A 19,439-nucleotide genomic window follows, 5' to 3' on the forward strand; every position below is an offset into this window, starting at 1 on the left:
ATAAAGAAGATTTTGTCCTTTCTTAAACATTGTGCTCAGTTGGTGTGGAATGATATGCACCTTTTGAAATCCAGAGTATGAAGTAAGCTCTCTAAATCAGAAGATGGATTTGGAAAGGTAGGTAGGATTATATCCCAGTTAATAGGAAAAGATCAAATCTTTGAATGGACAACAATATCCGGCCTGAGTACCACCCTACCCTGATATATTTCACAGATAGTCAGACCCTCCAAAACACTGCATGTTTGTCCTTGGTGAAATTATAGCAATAAGGGAAACTGCCTTGAAAGGTAATGGCTGACATCCAGCAGAGCATTGGGAAAGTGAAACAGGAGCTGTGCCCTTGCAGAAAAACTGCTTCAGAACTCTGGCAGCATGTTGCTGAGCAGCAGAGCATGCATAGGGAATGGAAAGCTGTTTTTGCTGATCTCCTCTCTCTCCAGGCCAACTGTGGGGACCAGGGGCGTAGCTAGGGGAGAGGGGGCCTGTGTTCATCCCTCTTTTTGGTGGCCCCCCAGACTGAGGGAGATAATGAAGAAAATAGGGAGGGATGTAGCTGGAGGGCCCTCTGGAGCTGGGGGCCCGTGTTCTTTGAACTCTTTCATTCAATTATAGCTACGCCCCTGGGACAATGGACATCAACACAAATGACTGCTCAATGAGTGGCCATCAGAAATGTCACTGACAAGTGGAGCGATGGAAATTGTAGCCACGGGTGGTGTTCTACTACAGCATAGACTCTCAGGAACCAAGTGATAATGAGGAGATCAAATAAGAACTCTGGCAACACTTTATACTTCTGTCTTTGCGATCCAAGAGAAACTTCATGTGACCTGCTACTCTCCAACACAGGTGAGTATATATACTCACAATGGTGTCAGTACCAAGAGGAGTCAGAATAGCATGAAGATGAGGTATACACTGCAAACTATTAAAGTGCCAATGCCATGGTCTAAAGGATGGAGGTAGCATGGAGTGTGTGTTCAAGCTCCTTCAAGTCCTTTCACAGCACCTTGTCTGTCAAGGAGGCTACCTCCATAGTTGTAATGGTGGGGGAGGCATGTAGGGAAAGCCTTCCTCAGCCTTGATGCGCAGGAGACATTCTTATGCACAAGAGACATGGATAGTGTTTTGGGCACTTAAGGGGCTTATCAAAGTCAACACTGGTGCCTCAACAGTGAACTCTCTGACCAAAGCCATCTGCTCTGCTGAGTGCTTTCTTCCCTTCCCTGTTCTTTTCTAAAGATCTTCACTCAACACCCTCTTCTTCGAGTGCTAACCTCCCAATACGTTACCCTCATGCTGCCTCGAGGTTGAGAACTTATGGATGGATTTTTCAATGACATTTGAGTTAGCCAAGGAAGATTTCGCCAGTATCCCTAATGTCAGAGTTGGAGAGGAACTCAACACATAGTCATTGACAAAACTGATGGAGGTTTCAGCACTGTCATAAAATGAAGTTCCCCACCTCAATTATTTATTCTGTCTAGTATGTTTTGAAAAACAAGCACAAATGAAACAGGAATTTCCCCTATGGTTTTTTTCCCGCCAAACAAAAAACATACATAAGTCATGTTTATCTGTAGAGCATAGCTTCCCACTATACAATGAACAATGCTTTAATATTTTCCCCAGTCTGTTTACAAAAAACTCCAGAAAGAGTTGACCATATTCAGTGTAAAGAACAGAAACAGCAATATAAAACTTAAATGTGGTTAACTTCACCACTTAATGAAGTGTTTTCTAATCTTTTAACAGGAACTTCGAAGCAAAGAGAGAGAAAAGTAAATGAACTTGATCTTTCCTCAATAGTGGTCATAAAGGAGCTGAGGGGAGACATTCCAACCATCCCTGCTTAATGGTAACAGCTTGTAGGGCAGGTGTTGAAACGTTTTAAGAAGCTATAGGAGTGTCCCAGATGTTGGCCTGCACAGGCACATTCCCATTAATGTGAATGCACAGATGACTATGAAAGAAATCTGTGTTGACTCTTTTGTGAACAGAATTGCAGGGCTGTTACAAATATTTACTCTATTAAGGCTGGTAGAGTGCCCTGAGAGTGATTCTAGCAAGTGATTGCAGGACCTGCATCTGTTGAATTTATGTCTGGATGCAATTCTCTCCAGCTCAATGTCTAACTGAAAGACCAAGGCAAAGTGCAGCTACACAGAGTCTAGTTTGTAAAGCCAGCATAATATGAGACTGAACAGAGTCTTTACCGCTTACATGGTGCAGAAATAAGGTGAGCACTTTAATTTGCAATTCCTGTGTTTCTAAGAGCACAAATTAAAATTGTAAGCACCTTCACTGTCATCTTCACAATTTTCAATATTTTAATATAGGTTTATGGTGCAGGCTAAGAATACTGTGCAGTTCTCATTGCTCCATCTCAAAAAATGACATAATGGAGCTAGAAAATGTACAGAAAGGGGCAACCAGAATGATCAAGGAGTTGGGGCACCTTCCCTATAAGGAGAGGCCTTTACCTTTTAACCTAATAAGTTCCAAAGTCATCCTCAATTTTAATCATGAAGGCATGATTAACGTTTATGGAACTGCATTGAGTGGAGAAAGCAGACAGATAATTCTCTCTCCTTCTCCAACAACACTAGTACAGTCAGCTAATGAAACTGACAAAGTAGAATCAAAACAGACAAAACAAAATCTGGTTTGGACATCTCAAATTTGATATGTAAAGGCCAGATATATTGTATTTTAAAAATATTTTTTATTAAATTGTAGTTCTTCACAGTTCCTCGTAAGGTATTGAATTACCTGCCACAGGATGAGATGGGAACTGCCTTAAGTGGGTTTATAAGGCAATTAAACAAATATTATTTATCATTTATTTTATTATTATTTTACATATTTTTATACTGCCCAAAACTTACGTCTCTGGGCAGTTAACAAATACAAGAAGGGTGGGACTATCATGAGCTGTTAGTCATGATAGCGAAATGGAACCTCCACATTCTGAGGCAGAAGAGGCCTCTAAATACCAGTTGCTGGGATTAGGGCTACAATGTGCCCTAATCCAAGGTACAGGCTCTAGCGTCATACTTTATTAATTCTGGAGGCATCTGGATGGTCACTGCATGAAGGAAGATGATGGACTGTGGACCTTGGGGCTGATACAGCAGGCTCCTCTTATCTTCTTTTGCTTAATTTTTTACTAACATAACTAACACTTTTCTATGTGATGCTAATACTTCTAGTTGGAGAACACTCAAGGTAATTTTCATTATTATGTCTAATTAAGCAGTTTTTTTTAAAAAAATTCCAGATCACAATGTACCCTCATGCTCTGTTTGGCTGCTGCATTGTGAAGGGGTTTTAAGCACCTTGGCTGTACATGCCAAACCGGCAGTCACACCTCCCTTCCCTGCTCCAAAGGAAAGAAAGAGGGACTGGCTGCTGTGGCTCAAACACCCAGCCAAGCTGCAGTCAAATAACCATGCTCCCAGCCTTCCTGCCCACACACACTCCCAGAGGTGGTGGTGGTGGTGGCTTCATGGACAAAGGGAAGTGGGGTAGGTGACCATGATGTTGGCTTGGCGATCAAGATCATCCAAAACTTGTGGAACCCTCTCAACAAATCAGCACATTATGTATCTTGGAAAATATTTAGGTTTACAATTTCCTCAGTATCAGCATTTAGAAGCAAAAATAAAATGTTACTAATTAGGTATTCAAAGTCTCTTTATGTGACTTGTGTCTCAAATACCCCAACAGGAGAGGCTACAGATGGTGGCAGTGAATTACATTTTCACATTACCATTTTCTTATTACAGTGTCCTTTTGCATTCATTATCTGGTTTCCTGTTCTGCGACATTTAGGTGACCTAGATTCCCAGCCTAATTCCCAGATAGATTAATGTCCCACCTGATCACATTAAACATATTTCTCAATACACTTTTAAGGAAGCAAGCAAAACGATATATTGCATAAACTGTCATTGCTTTTACTGTTGCCCAACACAAAGGTTGCTCAATCTGGTCAAAGTGCTTAATGCTCTGGTTCTAATGAATCACCAATCTTGCAAAACTAGAGACTGCATCGATTTCTACTAACAGAAGGAACTTTTAAACCTTGAATGCATTTTTCTACTTAAAAACAAGACATACTATAAAACAGAGATGCCTTAACTGGATCTTGAAAGTAGTTAAAAGTAGTTTTTCATTTATTAAAAAAGGAGGGGCTTCCAGTATATACGTACAAGTTAAGGATTTGCCTTACAGGGATTCGCATGTAATCAAACATAATTAGCAAAATTACCTGGGCATGTAGAATAAAAAGCATAAAATTGCCAGGTATGTTCATTTAATATCTCTGATGAACATACTGAAACTTCCCCAAAAAAATCCACCTGGAGAAAAGTCACTATGGAAAATAGACTTCTCATGGTTTTGCTAAAAGCACTCATCTCCCTGAAACTAACAAGCCAGCAGGGGACCACAATTTGGGCTAGATGATCAATGCCAACCACTGTGGACTTCTGGCCATTAGCAAGCCAGAGTACACAAGATTTAAAACAATTTAATTCCTTTGATGTAAATGTAAAATACAGTTTCTCTGATTTAGCTGTGTGTGTGTGTTCTGCACAAGGCTGAGGTTGCTAAAGATTCTGTCAGCATTCATTTCTCATATCAATGCAGTCAACACTTTCAAATGTTGGCAAATTATTATTTAGGAAAAAAATTAAGTTATACGATATTTCATGTTTGTCAGAGAATGATACACCACTGCAACAGCACACCACTCATCAGTGCTGAACTACAAGCATTTAAAGATCTTTAAACAGTATTCATGGGGAAAGGCTGTAGTATAAGTACAACAACATGTGTTATTACACAGCACACTTAAAGAAAAGTCTCCATGCAGCAAGTCAGTCCATCAGTGTGGTTAGAAAATACATTTTTATCAGTCACTGCAGTCTTATACTTTACCAGTTTACTATGTTCATCAGGCAAAAACCACCTTGGTGAAGCAAAACTTCACTGCACAAATACCCTATAAGAAGAATCCAATAAACCATTAGTTTAGAAATGGAACTTTTGAGTTTTCAATGTTTAGAAGATAAATCAAGTGATTTTTTAGCATTTGTTCACAGATGAAAAAATCAGTGAACTGCCACAGTATACTTTATGCCAAGTGTAGAAAATGGCATAGATACACAACCTAAGTCCTGAAGTCCATACATCCCTTTTCTCTATTCTAAAGCCATGAACAAAACTGAACATTAAAAAGCAATGTTTCCATTCCAATACACATGAGGATTCTTGATTTAAATCTTGCATTGGTATGAAAACTCCAGATACATCATGCTACAAATTAAGCTGATGCATTTTAATAGTAAGAATACTCATAACACTTCCTGAGTATGTAGCTAGCTAGTGCTAATATCTGAAGAAATCTTCCCTTTACCCTAGAAAGCAAACAGCGACAGGAAAGCAGTAAATACCTGATGCTCTCATAGTCTGCCACAGTGGCGTAGCGGGGGGAAACGGCGCCCAGGGCAAGCTCTGGCCCTGAAATTGCACCCCCCGCCCCCCCACATACCTGTGTGCGCCCCCCGGTGAGCGTGGCGGGCGGCGGCGGGAGTGAGCATGGCGGTGGCTTGCGGGCGGCAGCGGGATTCAGGAGTGAGCGTGGCGGTGGCTGGCGGGTGGCGGCGGGACTCGGGAGTGAGCGCGGCGGTGGCTGGCGGGCGGCGGCGGGACTCGGGAGTGAGCGCGGCGGCGGTGGCTGGTGGGCGGCGACGGATCGCCGCCGAGTGCAGCAGAGCGACGCCGAGGCCTGCCTTGAACTGCGCAGGCGCGCCTGTGCAGTTGGGAAGCGACGCCGGGCAAGAAGGCAGGCCTCGGCATCGCTCTGCTGCACTCGGTGGCGATCCACCGCCGCCCGCCAGGCACCGCCGCCGCGCTCAGTCCTGAGTCCCACCGCCGCCCGCCAGCCACTGCCGCGCTCACTCCCGAGTCCCACCGCCACCCACCGCACGATCCAGGGGGGGTCGGGGGGCATACCACTTTTTGGCGCCCCCCCTCGTGACCCGCCAGAGTGGCGCCCAGGGCACGTGCCCTGCCTGCCCCCCTATCGTTACGCCCCTGGTCTGCCACACTACCAAATGAGAAGCACAAACTAGCCTTATACTTTCTCTGTAACTTTATTATTTATGTATTTATTTAGTGCATGTATATACCATTCTATACAAAGAATCCCTGGGCAGTTCACCGAGGCCAGTCAGTCATCTGATTCACATCAGTTAAGTTAACTGAAGATTCACATCGGTTTGTTAACTGATTCACACAGAAGATATCCTTGAACCAGTGGTGGCTGGTCAGTAAGGGCAGGAGAGGCTGTGCTCCGCACCAAACAAAAAACATGCTAGTATAGGTTCAGACTTAACAGTGGTTAGGGAATCCTCCAGAGCACAGAGCTTTCTCTAGCTCATCCTCCCCTGCCTGCAACTTCTTATTTTGATCTTACTGGCTGCAATAGTTGCTACTAAAGCTGCTCCAGCCAATATGATTCCTAGGTGGCACCTCCGGGCACTGCCCCAGGAATACCTAAAATAATAACTGCACTTCCTGGTTGCTTCAGAGAGTACATTTTTAATATGTATTTTTCTTTGTGGGGCAGTGCCAGGAGGCGCCCCCTAGGAATCAGATTGCTGGAACAGCTTGAGTAGCAGCTGTTCCAGCCAGCAAGATGAAAAGAGAAAGTTGCAGTCAGGGGACGAAAGGCTGGAGGAAATTCCCTGCTCTAGAGAATTCCCTGGCTGCTGGTAAGTCTGATCTTTTACTAGATTGTTTGGTGGGAGGGCAAATGCAATCCCTGCTTTCTCCCTTCTGGTCCTCTTTCTGCCTTTTGTGTCTGCCTTCCTCCCTACTTTTTTCCCTGGCTTTTCTGCTTCTGCCCCCCACTCCACAAAATGCTTCTTTTTTCTACTTTTGCCCCTGATTTTCTGCCCTTTCGGTTTTTCTCCAAGCTGGCAGGCTTGGGTAAATACACAAGCCCGCTGGCGTAGAGGAAGGTGGACACTAGGCACAGGCCTCGGTGACCAGGTTCTTCCCTGCCCCCTCTGCTCCTATGCCCATTACTGCCATGAACAATTGGAAAAATCACAGATGTCTGCCAGTGGCAGGGCGACAAGTTAGAAAACGCCAAGGACTAGGGATTTGCACGGAATCGCGGGAGGGGTGCTGCTTTGAGAGCAGGGGAGGGTGCACTTATCCCTCCCACTGCTTCCCCCCACCCACCCAACGGCATCTGTTTCTTTCCAAACCCATCGGTGCAGCAGTGTACCTTCCTGTCGCCCCACTGCCCAGAAATGACCGGAAGTCTCCAACGCGCCAGCATTAGTGGTGTGCACGGAACCACTGCGGCGCGGTTCGGCACTGAGGGGGGTCTACCTTTAAGAGCCTGTGCATGTGACATATGCGGCACGTGCCGCGACAGGCACATGCGTGCTCGTATTTTCGCAACTTCTGGGCAACGGCAGGGGCAGGGGCGGCAGGGAGGAACGCTGCCGCCCCAAAAACTACAAGCCTAAATGTAGTGCCGGAGGGGGAAGAGCGGCGGGAGGGGTAAGTACTACCCCCCCGCCCTTAAAGGTAGACCCCCCCTCTGTGCCGAACCGCCGGACCAGTCCGGTTCCGAACCGGTTGGGAGGCCTCCAACATGGCCTCCGAACCGGTTCGTGCACATCCCTAGCCAGCATGCCGGAGACTTCCGGTCATATCTGGACAATGGGGACAATAGGGGCAACGGGGCGGTACACTACCACCCCTATGGGCTTGGAAAGAAATGAACACCGGCAAGGGGAAAGCAGTGGGAGGGGTAAGTGCACCCCCCACCTTAAAATGTTAGACACCTCCCGCCGCCGAACTGGTGGAACCACCAGTCCTTTGAACCAGTTCGAAGGCCCATAAAGGGCCTCCAAACCGGTTCCATGCACATCCCTACTGGGGACCTCGTTTTCATTAAACAGACCACTGTTCAAGATTGGTTTGCGACTGGCAGAAGAATGGAAAAGAGGACAGTTATATAAAAAGGTAAGTACCAATGCCTAAGAGGAGAGAGGTGTTACAATATGAGAAAATTATTTGGCAAAGGAACCCCATGAACAATTTAGCAATAATCCCTACCTACCCACTGCCTTGCAAAGATTCTGTCAAGGGCAAATGCAACTCGAAATGTGCGTCTAAGTTGCCTTATTTTGCAGGTGAAAACTATGTTGTCCCAACTAAATAGATAACTGTAACTGTAAATCTGAACAGCTTGGACTGCATTGGTTTTTTTAATAGATTAAGAATCTACCTACGTAGATACAGAGCTAAATTGAAAGAATGAGGACATTATAGGCTTTACACACGATCTGTGTGTAGAGCCAAAAGGGGGTTTGCGGGGAGAGCGGGCTTGACCAGCTCTCTCCACAGATGATCAGAGAGCCCTCCCTGGGTGGCCAGATTGGCCACCCGGACGATTACCAGCTCCATCACAGAGCTGATTGGGGTGGTGGAGTTCAGGCTCTCGCACCCAAAATCTGGGTTAAGTGGTGTGCTCACAGCCAAGCAGCTGCCGGGAGCCGCACTGCTACCATTGCTGCACATGAGCAGCAGAAAGCAGGCTGGGCTCCCTTAGCCCGGTTCTTGCTGCTTGTGAGAATAGCTTCACTGTGTTTTTAATTAATTAGTCCTCAGTCACTGAAGAAAACCATTGGCATAATTACGAAGCATCTATGCTTTATGAAAAATAATGCTTCATCACAGGTGAACAGTTCTGGTTGCCTAATGACAAAATTATTAGATTAAGCTGCTGGCTATGCGAAAGCTAATGTATTTGAGAGTCAACAAGACATAACACACACATGAGTCATGACTGATCTTTTAAAATGAGCAGTTCTTATTTCTTAAGAAGAAAAATATAAGAATCATAAAGTGGATCTAATAGGAGCTATGGAGTGTGTCTAGACAAGCACTCTTGTCATATTTAATCTCAACCTTTCTGCTAGTACAGTGAGCGTCAGTCTGCATATTACACACAGATACACAGCAACTGATGATTTAAATAGCATCTTTTAAAATAAAAATCTAGATTTGGTCTTCATCTCTCTTTCCAATTTGGCTTTTGGCAGTATTAAGAAATCAAACAATTTGATTTCACTTCTTGAAAGCAGAGCCATCATCACATTTATTCCTACTGTCTCCCTCCTCAAAATTACTCATGAAAGACAATATTAAGATTTTTCAAAAGGAAATGAAGGCAATAATTTCTAAAATAAATACTGTATAAATTATGCCAATTTTATTTATTTATATACTGCCCTAAACAAAATATCAGGGCAATTAACAATCTAAGCAAACAGCAACTAAAATCCGAAAATCATATACAACAGATTAAAATTACTGTAATTATCTCTTTAAAACTTTAAACATCATATCAATTTAATGTCTTCATTAACAGAATGTTTACTACCATACGGATTATTGTAATTAGTATTTTATCATTCTCCCACTAGTTCTTTGTTGTGTGCTAAATGCATTAAACTTAAAGCAAAAAAACACAAACACCCCACACTCAGTTGCTAACCAAAACTGAGCATCCAACTAAAATCTTAAATTAAGCTAGCCTTATTCTGAATTGCACCCAACTTACATTCAGTAAACGCACACATCTTACATTTAGAAAGAATTTTCTGTGTGTGATTTTCTACAGAAAATCATGGAAAACATGGGGCAGTCTATCATATTCTGTGATCCACCACCATGTCTACTGCATTTCTGGGAGTGGGGCAAAAGGACTGCACAAATTCCTATATGCTTGTGAAAGTTAGTTTAGACTAAAGTTTCACTCTGGCTCTCATTCAAGTCACTGTGATGCTCCTTACTCACATCATTTGAAATACTGTATTTACCTGGATCCAAGATTAGGCTTTTTCCAAATTCTTTGATGTTAGAATTTGGGGGGTCATCTTAAATTTAGAATGCTGTTCCTTTTAACATCTATTTTTAATGGGTTTATTTTATATTTAGGTAAACCTGGCAGACTCCAGCCAAAGAGTCTGCTTCTGTTCTTAAGTGTTGTTGTTTTTGCAAGGCAGAGTTGCAAAATGCATAAACTCTTCATGCTACTCCCATAGGGAACAACAGAGAACATACATCACCCCATTGTTCTCCATGAGTAGCTCCTAGGGACATCCAGGTGTGTTGGGTGGTATGGCACAATAGGTGCTACCTACCACTGGACTCAAAGGAAATGGGCAAGCGGGTGGGTTTGTTTATTTATTTATTTATTATTTTAAACCTAAACCAGCACAGAATCCTATGGATTTTTTGTAGAAAGTTTTTTACAAAATTTAATCACTCACTTGCCCATTTCTTTTGTGAGTTGGGTGGTAGTTAGCACCCATCATACCCTACCACCAAACCCACTTTGGTGTCCCTAGGACCTACCCATGGGGAACAATGAGGTGATTAGAATTCCCCATTGTTCCTTATGGGCAAAGAATGAATTGTCCACGAATTTCCAGTTTGATGAATCAAAAAAAGTTTTGCTATTTGATTCGAGGTAAAATCAAATCACCAAAACCAATTTGTGCACACCTCTAGTATATACTGTATTTTGGTGCATAGTCCACACCCACAGCAGTAGCCCACACCTGCTAGTCTTCAGTACAGTAGCTTCCTTGTTAAGTCAACAAGAAAGCCTGCACCCAGCTGCTCCCCCACACATTCCTCTGCTAGTGATTGTAAACTCTACTCCCTGCACTTGCTGCTTGCACAGAAGAAAACTGGTGAGATGGCTGCTGCTTCTATGCAGAGAAGGGTGAGAGAGCTGTGTGATCCAGGGAAAATGTAAAAATTATCCAGTTTTTCCCCAGCAAAAAGCACTTGAAAGTCCATAAAAGTCTCTGAATGTCTTGCTAGAAAGCCCTCACCTCTTTAAGTCCCCGCACACACCCCTCCATTTGCAAAAAAAAAATGATAACCCGCAGGTTCTTGGCAAGAAAATATAGTAAATGCAATAAATAAAATAAAATAAAATAAAATAAAATAAAATAAAATAAAATAAAATAAAATGCTATACAGGTGGTCCTCGTTATCCGCAGACTCTCGAATTGTGTTTTCATGTATCTGCAGGTGGGTCTTAAGAGACCGGGTTGCTTTATCCACAGGTTTTGAGTGGCCTGAAATTATCTGGAAACGACTTCCAGTGTCATGTCCAGCTGCCATTTTACAGCCAAGAGCCACTTTGTGACCCTTAAAAAATAAACTGGCAAATATTTTGCTGTTTCTGGGGGTTGGGAGGCATTGCTGGAGACATGAAGAATCAGTTACAGTGCTTTTCTCCTCTTATTTCTAACTCCGTTGCCTTTTCTTTTGGCCCTTTTTTGTGTTAGGAGCCTACCCCCCAGATTCCCATAGGAATAAGGTATTGTTATTCACAGTTCCCGTATTCAAGCCTATAAGTGAGAATGGAACCCCCGTAAATAATGAGATCCACCTGTATACCAAAGCCCATTAAGGGCCAAGTTACACATTATGTTAAAACAGGGGCCCCTAACCTGTGGTATTCCAGTTGCTGCTGAACTGGAGCAACATCTATGATTGTTGCTCCGGTTTATGTTCAAGTTATGACAGGGGATGATGGGAGTTTATGTTCCACAACATCTGGAGTACCACAGGTTGGGAATCCTTGCTTTAAAAACATTTATTTTGGCCCCAAGCATATGTTTTGATTTATTTATTAAAGAACTAGCAGCCAAAGAAGCCCCATGGATGGAAGATGGAAGTGAAGGAGGACAGGGGGGCCTTTCCCTTCAAGTCACAGTTCCAACAAAAATGGTCCTCCTGAAGCTGCTATTAGCCGTGGGAGGAAAGCTCCCACTGGCGTTAATGGAAAGCTTCCTCCAAAAAGGCAAATAGCAACTTGTTTGGGGGGAAGGACATTTTCACCAGGACTGTAGCATGTGGCGGGGGGGGGGGTTATATTCCTCACACATCATTATCTTGATTCCTCACCTCCTCACCATGGCTCCTGTTTAGTTGTGTGGGGGGAGGGAGGCAAGGTCAAATTAGTATAAAATGTAGGTTATCCTTGGACATAGACCATCACAACAGCCATAGAGGCACACAAGGAAAGTAAAAAACTAGAGCGGCTTTGAAAGCAAAGTAGTACCAGCACAAATGCCTTATTTGCCATCAAATCTTACATTACTCACCAGTTATATACCTCATGTTATGATCAACAGACACACACACACCCCCAAACATATGCTTAACCTCAACACACACATTAGTCCAACTGATGTCAACATAGCTTGGTTTCAAGCAAATGAATCAAGCTGCAAAGCTGCCATTTTAAGAATACTTACTTGAAAATAAGGGGCATTGTACTCTTTGGTACTGAAGTTACACAAACCAAAAGTATCATCCTTGACATATAGACAAGATGTTACCATATTATAAAGGCAGTATTTATTTATTATTTGTATGCACCACCCCAAACTTCCATCTCTGGGCAATTTAAAGCAACATAAAATAAATTAAAACAGAAATTAAAACCTTAAAACACTTCATAACCACCAGTATAGTTAAAACGCTTAATAAATGTGTCTTTAGAGACTTTTTGTTGTCAGAGATGGAAAGGCTCTTTTGAAAAGCAGGAGTGCATTCCAGGGTCTCAGGGCAGCAACAGAGAAAGCCTGTCTAGGGGTGTGCACAAACGGTTTGGTGCCGAAGCAGTTCTCCTTGAACCGGGCTGGTTCAGTGGCTCGATCACAAACAGAACCAGGGGTTCTTCAGTCCGCAATCAAGCTGAACCAAACCCAGGTCAGGCAGACCAGTTCCATGCCAAACAAACAGCTGGGTGGGGGAGCGATATAGGTAGTTAAAGCTGCATGAGAGGCTTGCTAAAAAAGGGGAGAATCATGTGCTCTTTCGCTATGCGCTGCACCAGGGGATAAACGTTGGCACTACCTGCCTTACCGCTCCCCTGCCACCGCTTCACAGGAGCCAGGATCCCCACTCCTGTACTTGAAAAGGGGAATTGGGTGAGGATTCCCCATTACAAGTATTAGCCGCTGAACTGGTTCGGTCAAACAGATCATTCCGGCTGGCCGGTGTGTTTGAACGAACTGGTTCAGTAGCATGCAGTTCGACTCGAATTCAATTTAAATTCAAGCTGAACCATGATTTTTAGTTTGTGCACACCCCTAGGCCCATCCCTGCATAGCCACCTGATGAGCGGGTGGCAACTGCAGACAAACGTAGCTGGATGATCTCAATGGGCAGTGGCGCTCATGGTGAAGAAAACATTTTCTTAAATATCCTGGGCCTAAGCTTTATAGGTTATACCCAGCACCTGTACTTTGCCAAAAAACTTATTGGGAGTCAGTATAGCTCTTTTAGAATAGAAGCAATATGGTCTCTCCAAGATAACCCAGAGATGAACCTGGCTGCCACATTCTGTGCCAACTGCAGTTTCTGGGCTATGTACAAAGACAGCCCCACACAGAGTGCATTGCAGTACTCAAGTCTGGAGATTACTAGAATATGTACTATTGTTCTGAGATCAGTTATCTCAAGAAACAAACACAACTGGTGTATCAGCTGAAGCTGCTAGAAAGCACCTCTAGCCACCCCCTCAGTCTGAGACACCAAGGAGAGGTTTGGATCCAGAAGCACTCCCAGACTGCATACCTGTCCTTCTGGGGGAGTGTGACCCCATCCAGAACTAGAAGATCAAAATTTTCTCCTGAGTTTCAACCCCCACACAATATGTACCGCCATCTTATTTGGATTCTTTCAACCCCCACACAATATGTACCTCCATCTTATTTGGATTCTTTCTTAGTTTGTGATCCCTCATCCAGCCCATCACTGCCTCCAGGCAGGCACTTAGAGAGGTTATGCTTTCTCTCGATGATGCTAATATGGAGAAATAGATTTGGCCATCATAAGCATACTGAGAACACCCTGCACCAGAATCTCCTGATAATCCCTCCCAGTGCTCTCATGTAGATGTTAAAGAGCACAGGTGACAGTATGGAACCCTGGGGGACACCATATAAAAGTTCACATTGTGAAAAACAACAATCTCCAAGTGACACCATCTGGAATTGAGAAGTTGGAGCGGAACCACTGTAAAAGCCAACCCTCTCAGATGGACCTGAAGGATACTATGGTCAAAAGTATCAAAAGCTGCTAAAAGATCCAAAAGGACCAACAGAGCCACACACTCTCTGTCAGTTCCTAATTAGAGATCATCCATCAGGCCCACCATCCCATAGCCCACCCAAGAACCAGTCTGAAATGGGTCTAGATAATCAGTTTCCTCCAAACTATCTGGAGCTGGAAGGCCACCCTTTCAATTACGTTGTCATACCATGGAAGGTTGGAGACAGGCCTATACTAGCCCTCTCACAACTCTAAACAACTCCGCTGGATGTGAGGTTGTGGAATTGCTTCTTTGCTGCACGTATTGCCTGAACATAGGTGTTCATATGCACTCTTATGTTGTTATCTATTGTATTTGAGTTGATTCTCCCTCCATTTGCGCTCCAGTCTACCTTGCCACTTCAGCTCCAGTAGTTGTTCTATATACCAAGGAGCAAATTTTGAAGCAGGTGAGTGGATGCTTAGGAGTGATCATGTCTACTGCCCTGGTGAGTTTGCTGTTCCAGTTCTCCACCATCAATAAATAGTGTTTGTGCTATCATTATTGCTTAAGGCCTTTTAAAATATAATGTTTTTCCTCAATACTCAAAATACATGCTGGAAGTAATCAAGCTAAAATTCATCTGTGTATCTTTCTGGTCCTCTTATTATTAAGCAGGTGTGATACAGTATATGAAGCTGTATTAAGCATATAGTGTTCCATTCCTTCCTGCATGTGTTCTGCAAGTTTTGAAAGGAATGAACATTTTTCGGCCACCTAAAGGCCAATGGAGAGGGAAAAGGGGAGGGGGTGACTCAAAACTGAGCAGCAGATTTAAACCATCTGGTCCTACCTCGCCTGCTTCTCATGGGCTGACACGTAAACACTTTGGAGATGATGAAGGAAGTGACCAGACAGAAAGAGGGAAAGTGGCTTAACTGACAAGATAATGGATACAAGTCTTGCTAGATAATCAAGGGATGATATACATACATATTATATATATATATATATATATATATATAATATGTGATGCTTCAAGAGCACAGGTTTTTCAAGTTTGTAGTTTTCCATTGTCAGTTTCTTGACCTCTTACTTGCTCAGAAGAGGATAGTAGGAAGAAAGGTCAGTGTCTATAAAACAAACCGGTAGAAGATTGTGCAATGAGGCAGCCGTGTATCAAATCTTACAAAAAGATTTCAACATTCTGTTAGCCACCATTATTTCACAATTTAGAAAAATCTAATGCTCTCTTCACCCTTGCCCCCTCACAAAACTGTAATCCACAAGCCTACCCCATGTCCCTTTGCACAGCATAGAACTGCTGCCTGGAATTAAAACCAACAAAAGATGTTGATGCTGTTAGACTAGGAGAACAAACAAAAAAAGTTCCAAAACCATGTGCTCATCTGCTACAGATCATCATAGACAGCAGCTGCCTTTCCTGCAATGGCTAAAACTGTAAACCCGGGCATTCTTCCCTAGGAACATAGGAAGCTGCCATATACTAAGTCAGACCATTAGTCTATCTAGCTCAGTATTGTCTTCACAGACTGGCAGCAGCTTCTCCAAGATTGCAGGCAGGAATCTCTCTCAAGAGGTTCACATGGATGGGACAGTAAATCTCTTCTGGAAAAGTTTGTATGGTTATGTGCAAAAAGACAATTGTATCTCTTCTAAACAGCAATGGGACAAATTATGGAAATAGACGTTGGACGTAACCCACCCCCCCCCCCCGATTACCTGATGTGCCTTGTAATCTCCCATCAGGGGCGTAACTACTATTAGGCAAGGGGAGGTGGCTGCCTGGGGGGCCCCCATGCCTCGAGGGGCCCCCCAGAGGCAAGTCACATGAGGCAAGTCACATGACTATATATTGTGAAGTGTGTGTATCAGCGAGGGGCCCTTTTTAAAATTTTGTCTCTGGGCCCACTCCAGCCTTGTTACGCCTAGGGGTGTGCACAGAACCACGGAGCTGCAGTCCGGCACTGGGGTGCGGGGTTCCAATAAGGACGGGGGGGGGGCTTTACTTACCCCTCCCAACAAAGGCGCCATATTTCGTTGAGCTATCGGGCGGTAGGATACCTCCCTGCCGCCCCCTTCAAAACTCCGCTTGGCTGGCGGCCGCCCCCTTCAAGCCCCCTGCCACCCCCAATCCTTCTGCCGCCCCCTTCTTGCCAGGTCTCCATTGAAAACGGGCGGCAGGATAACCATTTGCAGCCAAGCCAGCAAAGGGGCGGCAGGGAGGTATCCTGCCGCCCGATAGCTCAACGAAATACAGCGCCTTTGTTGGGAGGAGTAAGTAAAGCCCCCCCCCCCGTCCTTATTGGAACCCCCCACCCGAATCTTGCCGGACCTGACCGCCCCGTGTCCGGACCGGTCCGGAGGCCTATAGAATGGCCTCCGAACCGGTCCGTGCACATCCCTAGTTACGCCCCTGTCTCCCATCCCCGAGTTACAGTACTGCCTACATATACTTTATAACCCTGTGGATTTCCAAGTCCTTGTGTGTAAATCTTTGTAGATATATGTACAAACAACCACTTTGTATATAATTGTGCTTTGGCAATGTACTTTATGCTTTGGTAGTTTGTTGGTTCAATTAAAAAAATCTTGTCCTATTAAAAAAAAAAATCTTGTCCTATCTTGGAGATGCCAGGGAGGGAACTTGGAACCTTCTGCTCTTCCCAGAACGGCTTCATCCCCCAAACAGAATATCTTACAGTGCTCACACTTCTAGTCTCCCATTCATATGCAACCAGGGCAGATCCTGCTTAGCTAAGAGGACAAGTCCTGCTTGCTACCACAAGATCAGCTGTCCTCCCATAGAAGCAATCTAGCTGAAATCAGATAGATTTCCAAGTAAATGAATGAAACTATATTTGAACTGAGTTTATGGGAAGACAAATAAATAGTAGATCTCAAGCAGTTTTTTATTGTATGAATAAACAACCTTTAGCTAGCTAGGCATCGCAAAACAGTGCAAGTGCACAATTAAACACATTATACACATTTTAAAACAATAAAAGCAATTACAAAGTCAGCAACTGAACAAATGAGTCATAGATCAGATATGAACAATCTGAATCAGATCATTTGCTGAATCAGATCATTCAGGAGGTATGTCAGAGATGGGTCTAGAAGCATTTACTATATAAAAGCTTTAACAGAGGAATTGTCTGTATGTCTGATTGTAGCTACTGTGGAAGACACTGTAAGAGAAAGCAGCTACACAATAGTGCAGATTCCACCTAAAGCAGGGGTTCTCAAACTTGGGTCCTCAGATGTTGTTGAACTGCTAATCCCATCATTCCCAGCCACAATGGCCTTTGACTATCGTTTTTTGGGATGATGGGACCTGTAGTCCAGCAACATCTAGCAACCCAAGTTTGAGAAACTGTGTCCTAATTTGAATACAGTACAATGTGTTTACATTGCACTGCAGTTCAGAAAGGGTGTGTGTGTTAATGCCACAGATGACCTCAGATCATCTACTAGCAGTAAAGATGTATTGGAGGATCTAGTTTACAAACAATCCCATGGCAAAATTGTGGTAACTAGAGAGCATGCAATGACTAGAATTCTGCACAAAGAGGGACTATTAACTCTCTTTACAAAGTTTTAACACAGACTCAAGTAGAATTTTATTCCAATAAGCTTTGAGCACAATGGTTGTTGTTTTTTTCCTTGCAGGGCAATAATTCCCAAGAAAAGGCATCCTGAGCTGGTCCTCAAGTGCCCCTGAAATGACCCCAAGAGGGCTGCAAGCGGAAGGGAACTGTGGCTTTCCAAGAACCACTACAACTGGTCAAAAAAAGGTGGGAGGGAGGGAAGAGAGACAGAAGATTAAGAGAGTAAGGCGAGTTCACAAATGGCTTAATGTGTCACTCATTCTGCAACACTTGATCTGCAATGGTCCGTCCATACACCCAAGAAGCCACCATCATGCAGTCATAATGTGCGGAAGAGCCATTCCTCGGGGAGCGTTTACTAAGGGAGTCCAATGGCATTTACTGTCGCGTAAGCGTTTGTCGGATTGGCAGCCTGAAGTCTCCGAAACAAAGGCAGAGGAATGCGAACTGTGTACACAGTGGGAGGAAACGCGAAGGAACCACAAGAGTCTCCCGGTGCTGTGTGTGTGTCTGTGTACTCAAGGAGGAGGTCACAGCCGAGCTGCAGGGATTAGAGAGAACTCACCACCGGAGCTCGGCAACTTCGGGCGATGGAAACCCGGGCTCCATTTCCCTTTCCTGCACTGTCCGTGTCCCGCTTCCCTTTCTGCACAGATCGGAGGGAGGCGCGCTGGAGGGCAGAGGAGACCCCTCCGGCGCTTTGGGACGGGCTGGCGGGGGGGCAGCACATTCACCTAGGGAGCGAAGAAGGCTCCAGAGCGCCAATTTCGAAAACGCAGCAGAGGCGGCGGCAGCAGCAAGGCAGAGACTCCCCCCTCCCCAAAGCCCATCCCGCCCTGCCCTATTGCGCCGCACACCGAGCAACCCATCACCCGGCAGCTGCAGGCACGACGGAAACGTCCCCCTCTGCTAGCCCCGCGTCGCCCACCGAATAAAGAAAGGCGGGATCCGCTTCCCTCCCGCGCGGATGGTCTCAGCTGCCCTACAGGCCCCACTGGGCAGCGCACGGCCGTTACTGACCTCTCCTGGCTCCAGGGCCGGGGCTGCCGCTTTTGGGGCTCTTGCGCGGGGCCATCTCACCTCCTGTCAGGGAACGCCGCCAAGGCAAGCAGCAGGGGAGAAGAGGACAGCAGCGAAGCGCGCTCACGATGGCAGGGGCGGGGCTGACACGAGGGCGACAGCGGCGGCGACGTTCGGCCCGCTCGCTCCCATGACCCGGGGCCGCGCTCAGCCAGCCTGTCGAGAACGCCCGACGTTCTCACGTCTACCAATCGCAAGAGCGGGAGGCGGAGAAAACTCCTTGAGAGCTCGATGGGGGGGGGGGGGGCGGAAGGACGTTGCATGGGCTCGTGCCGGGGGGGGGGCGCCGTGAGAGCCGTTTGATTGGAACGTGGCAACGTGGAAGCCGAGGAGAGGAAGCGAAACGGCAGCTTCCTTCAGGACAAGAGAGACTGCTGTTGGTTGATGGTGTTTGGTTAAGACCAAGGCTTAATAATACCAAGCCTTGCTTTGTGGCATTTTACGGAGCGATAATAATAGATTTATATTGTGTCATAAGGTTCCGTGGATTAGATATAAGGCCTGGTAGTAGCGTGAGGTTCTGGGGTCTTTAGTCTACGAAAGCGTATGCCACAGTAAATCCATTA

At 45.0% G+C, this 19,439-nt stretch overlaps 1 protein-coding gene across 8 annotated transcripts in view; it reads right to left on the reverse strand.

Annotated features, from left to right (window-relative positions):
* Positions 1–19,069, reverse strand: part of LOC128321973 (aspartyl/asparaginyl beta-hydroxylase-like) — a 95,662-nt gene extending 76,593 nt beyond the window's left edge. For 2 of the 8 annotated variants that reach the window (XM_053242582.1, XM_053242581.1), the window contains exon 1: positions 18,814–19,069. In XM_053242582.1, the coding sequence (XP_053098557.1) occupies positions 18,814–18,868 (55 nt within the window). In that variant the 5' untranslated portion in view covers positions 18,869–19,069. The remainder of the gene's footprint in view (positions 1–18,813) is intronic. The other 6 variants (XM_053242585.1, XM_053242584.1, XM_053242587.1 and 3 more) reach the window with 4 other exon arrangements.
* Between the last annotated feature and the right edge of the window lie 370 nt (positions 19,070–19,439).

Source organism: Hemicordylus capensis, chromosome 4, assembly GCF_027244095.1.
Source record: "Hemicordylus capensis ecotype Gifberg chromosome 4, rHemCap1.1.pri, whole genome shotgun sequence".
Lineage (NCBI taxonomy): Eukaryota > Metazoa > Chordata > Lepidosauria > Squamata > Cordylidae > Hemicordylus > Hemicordylus capensis.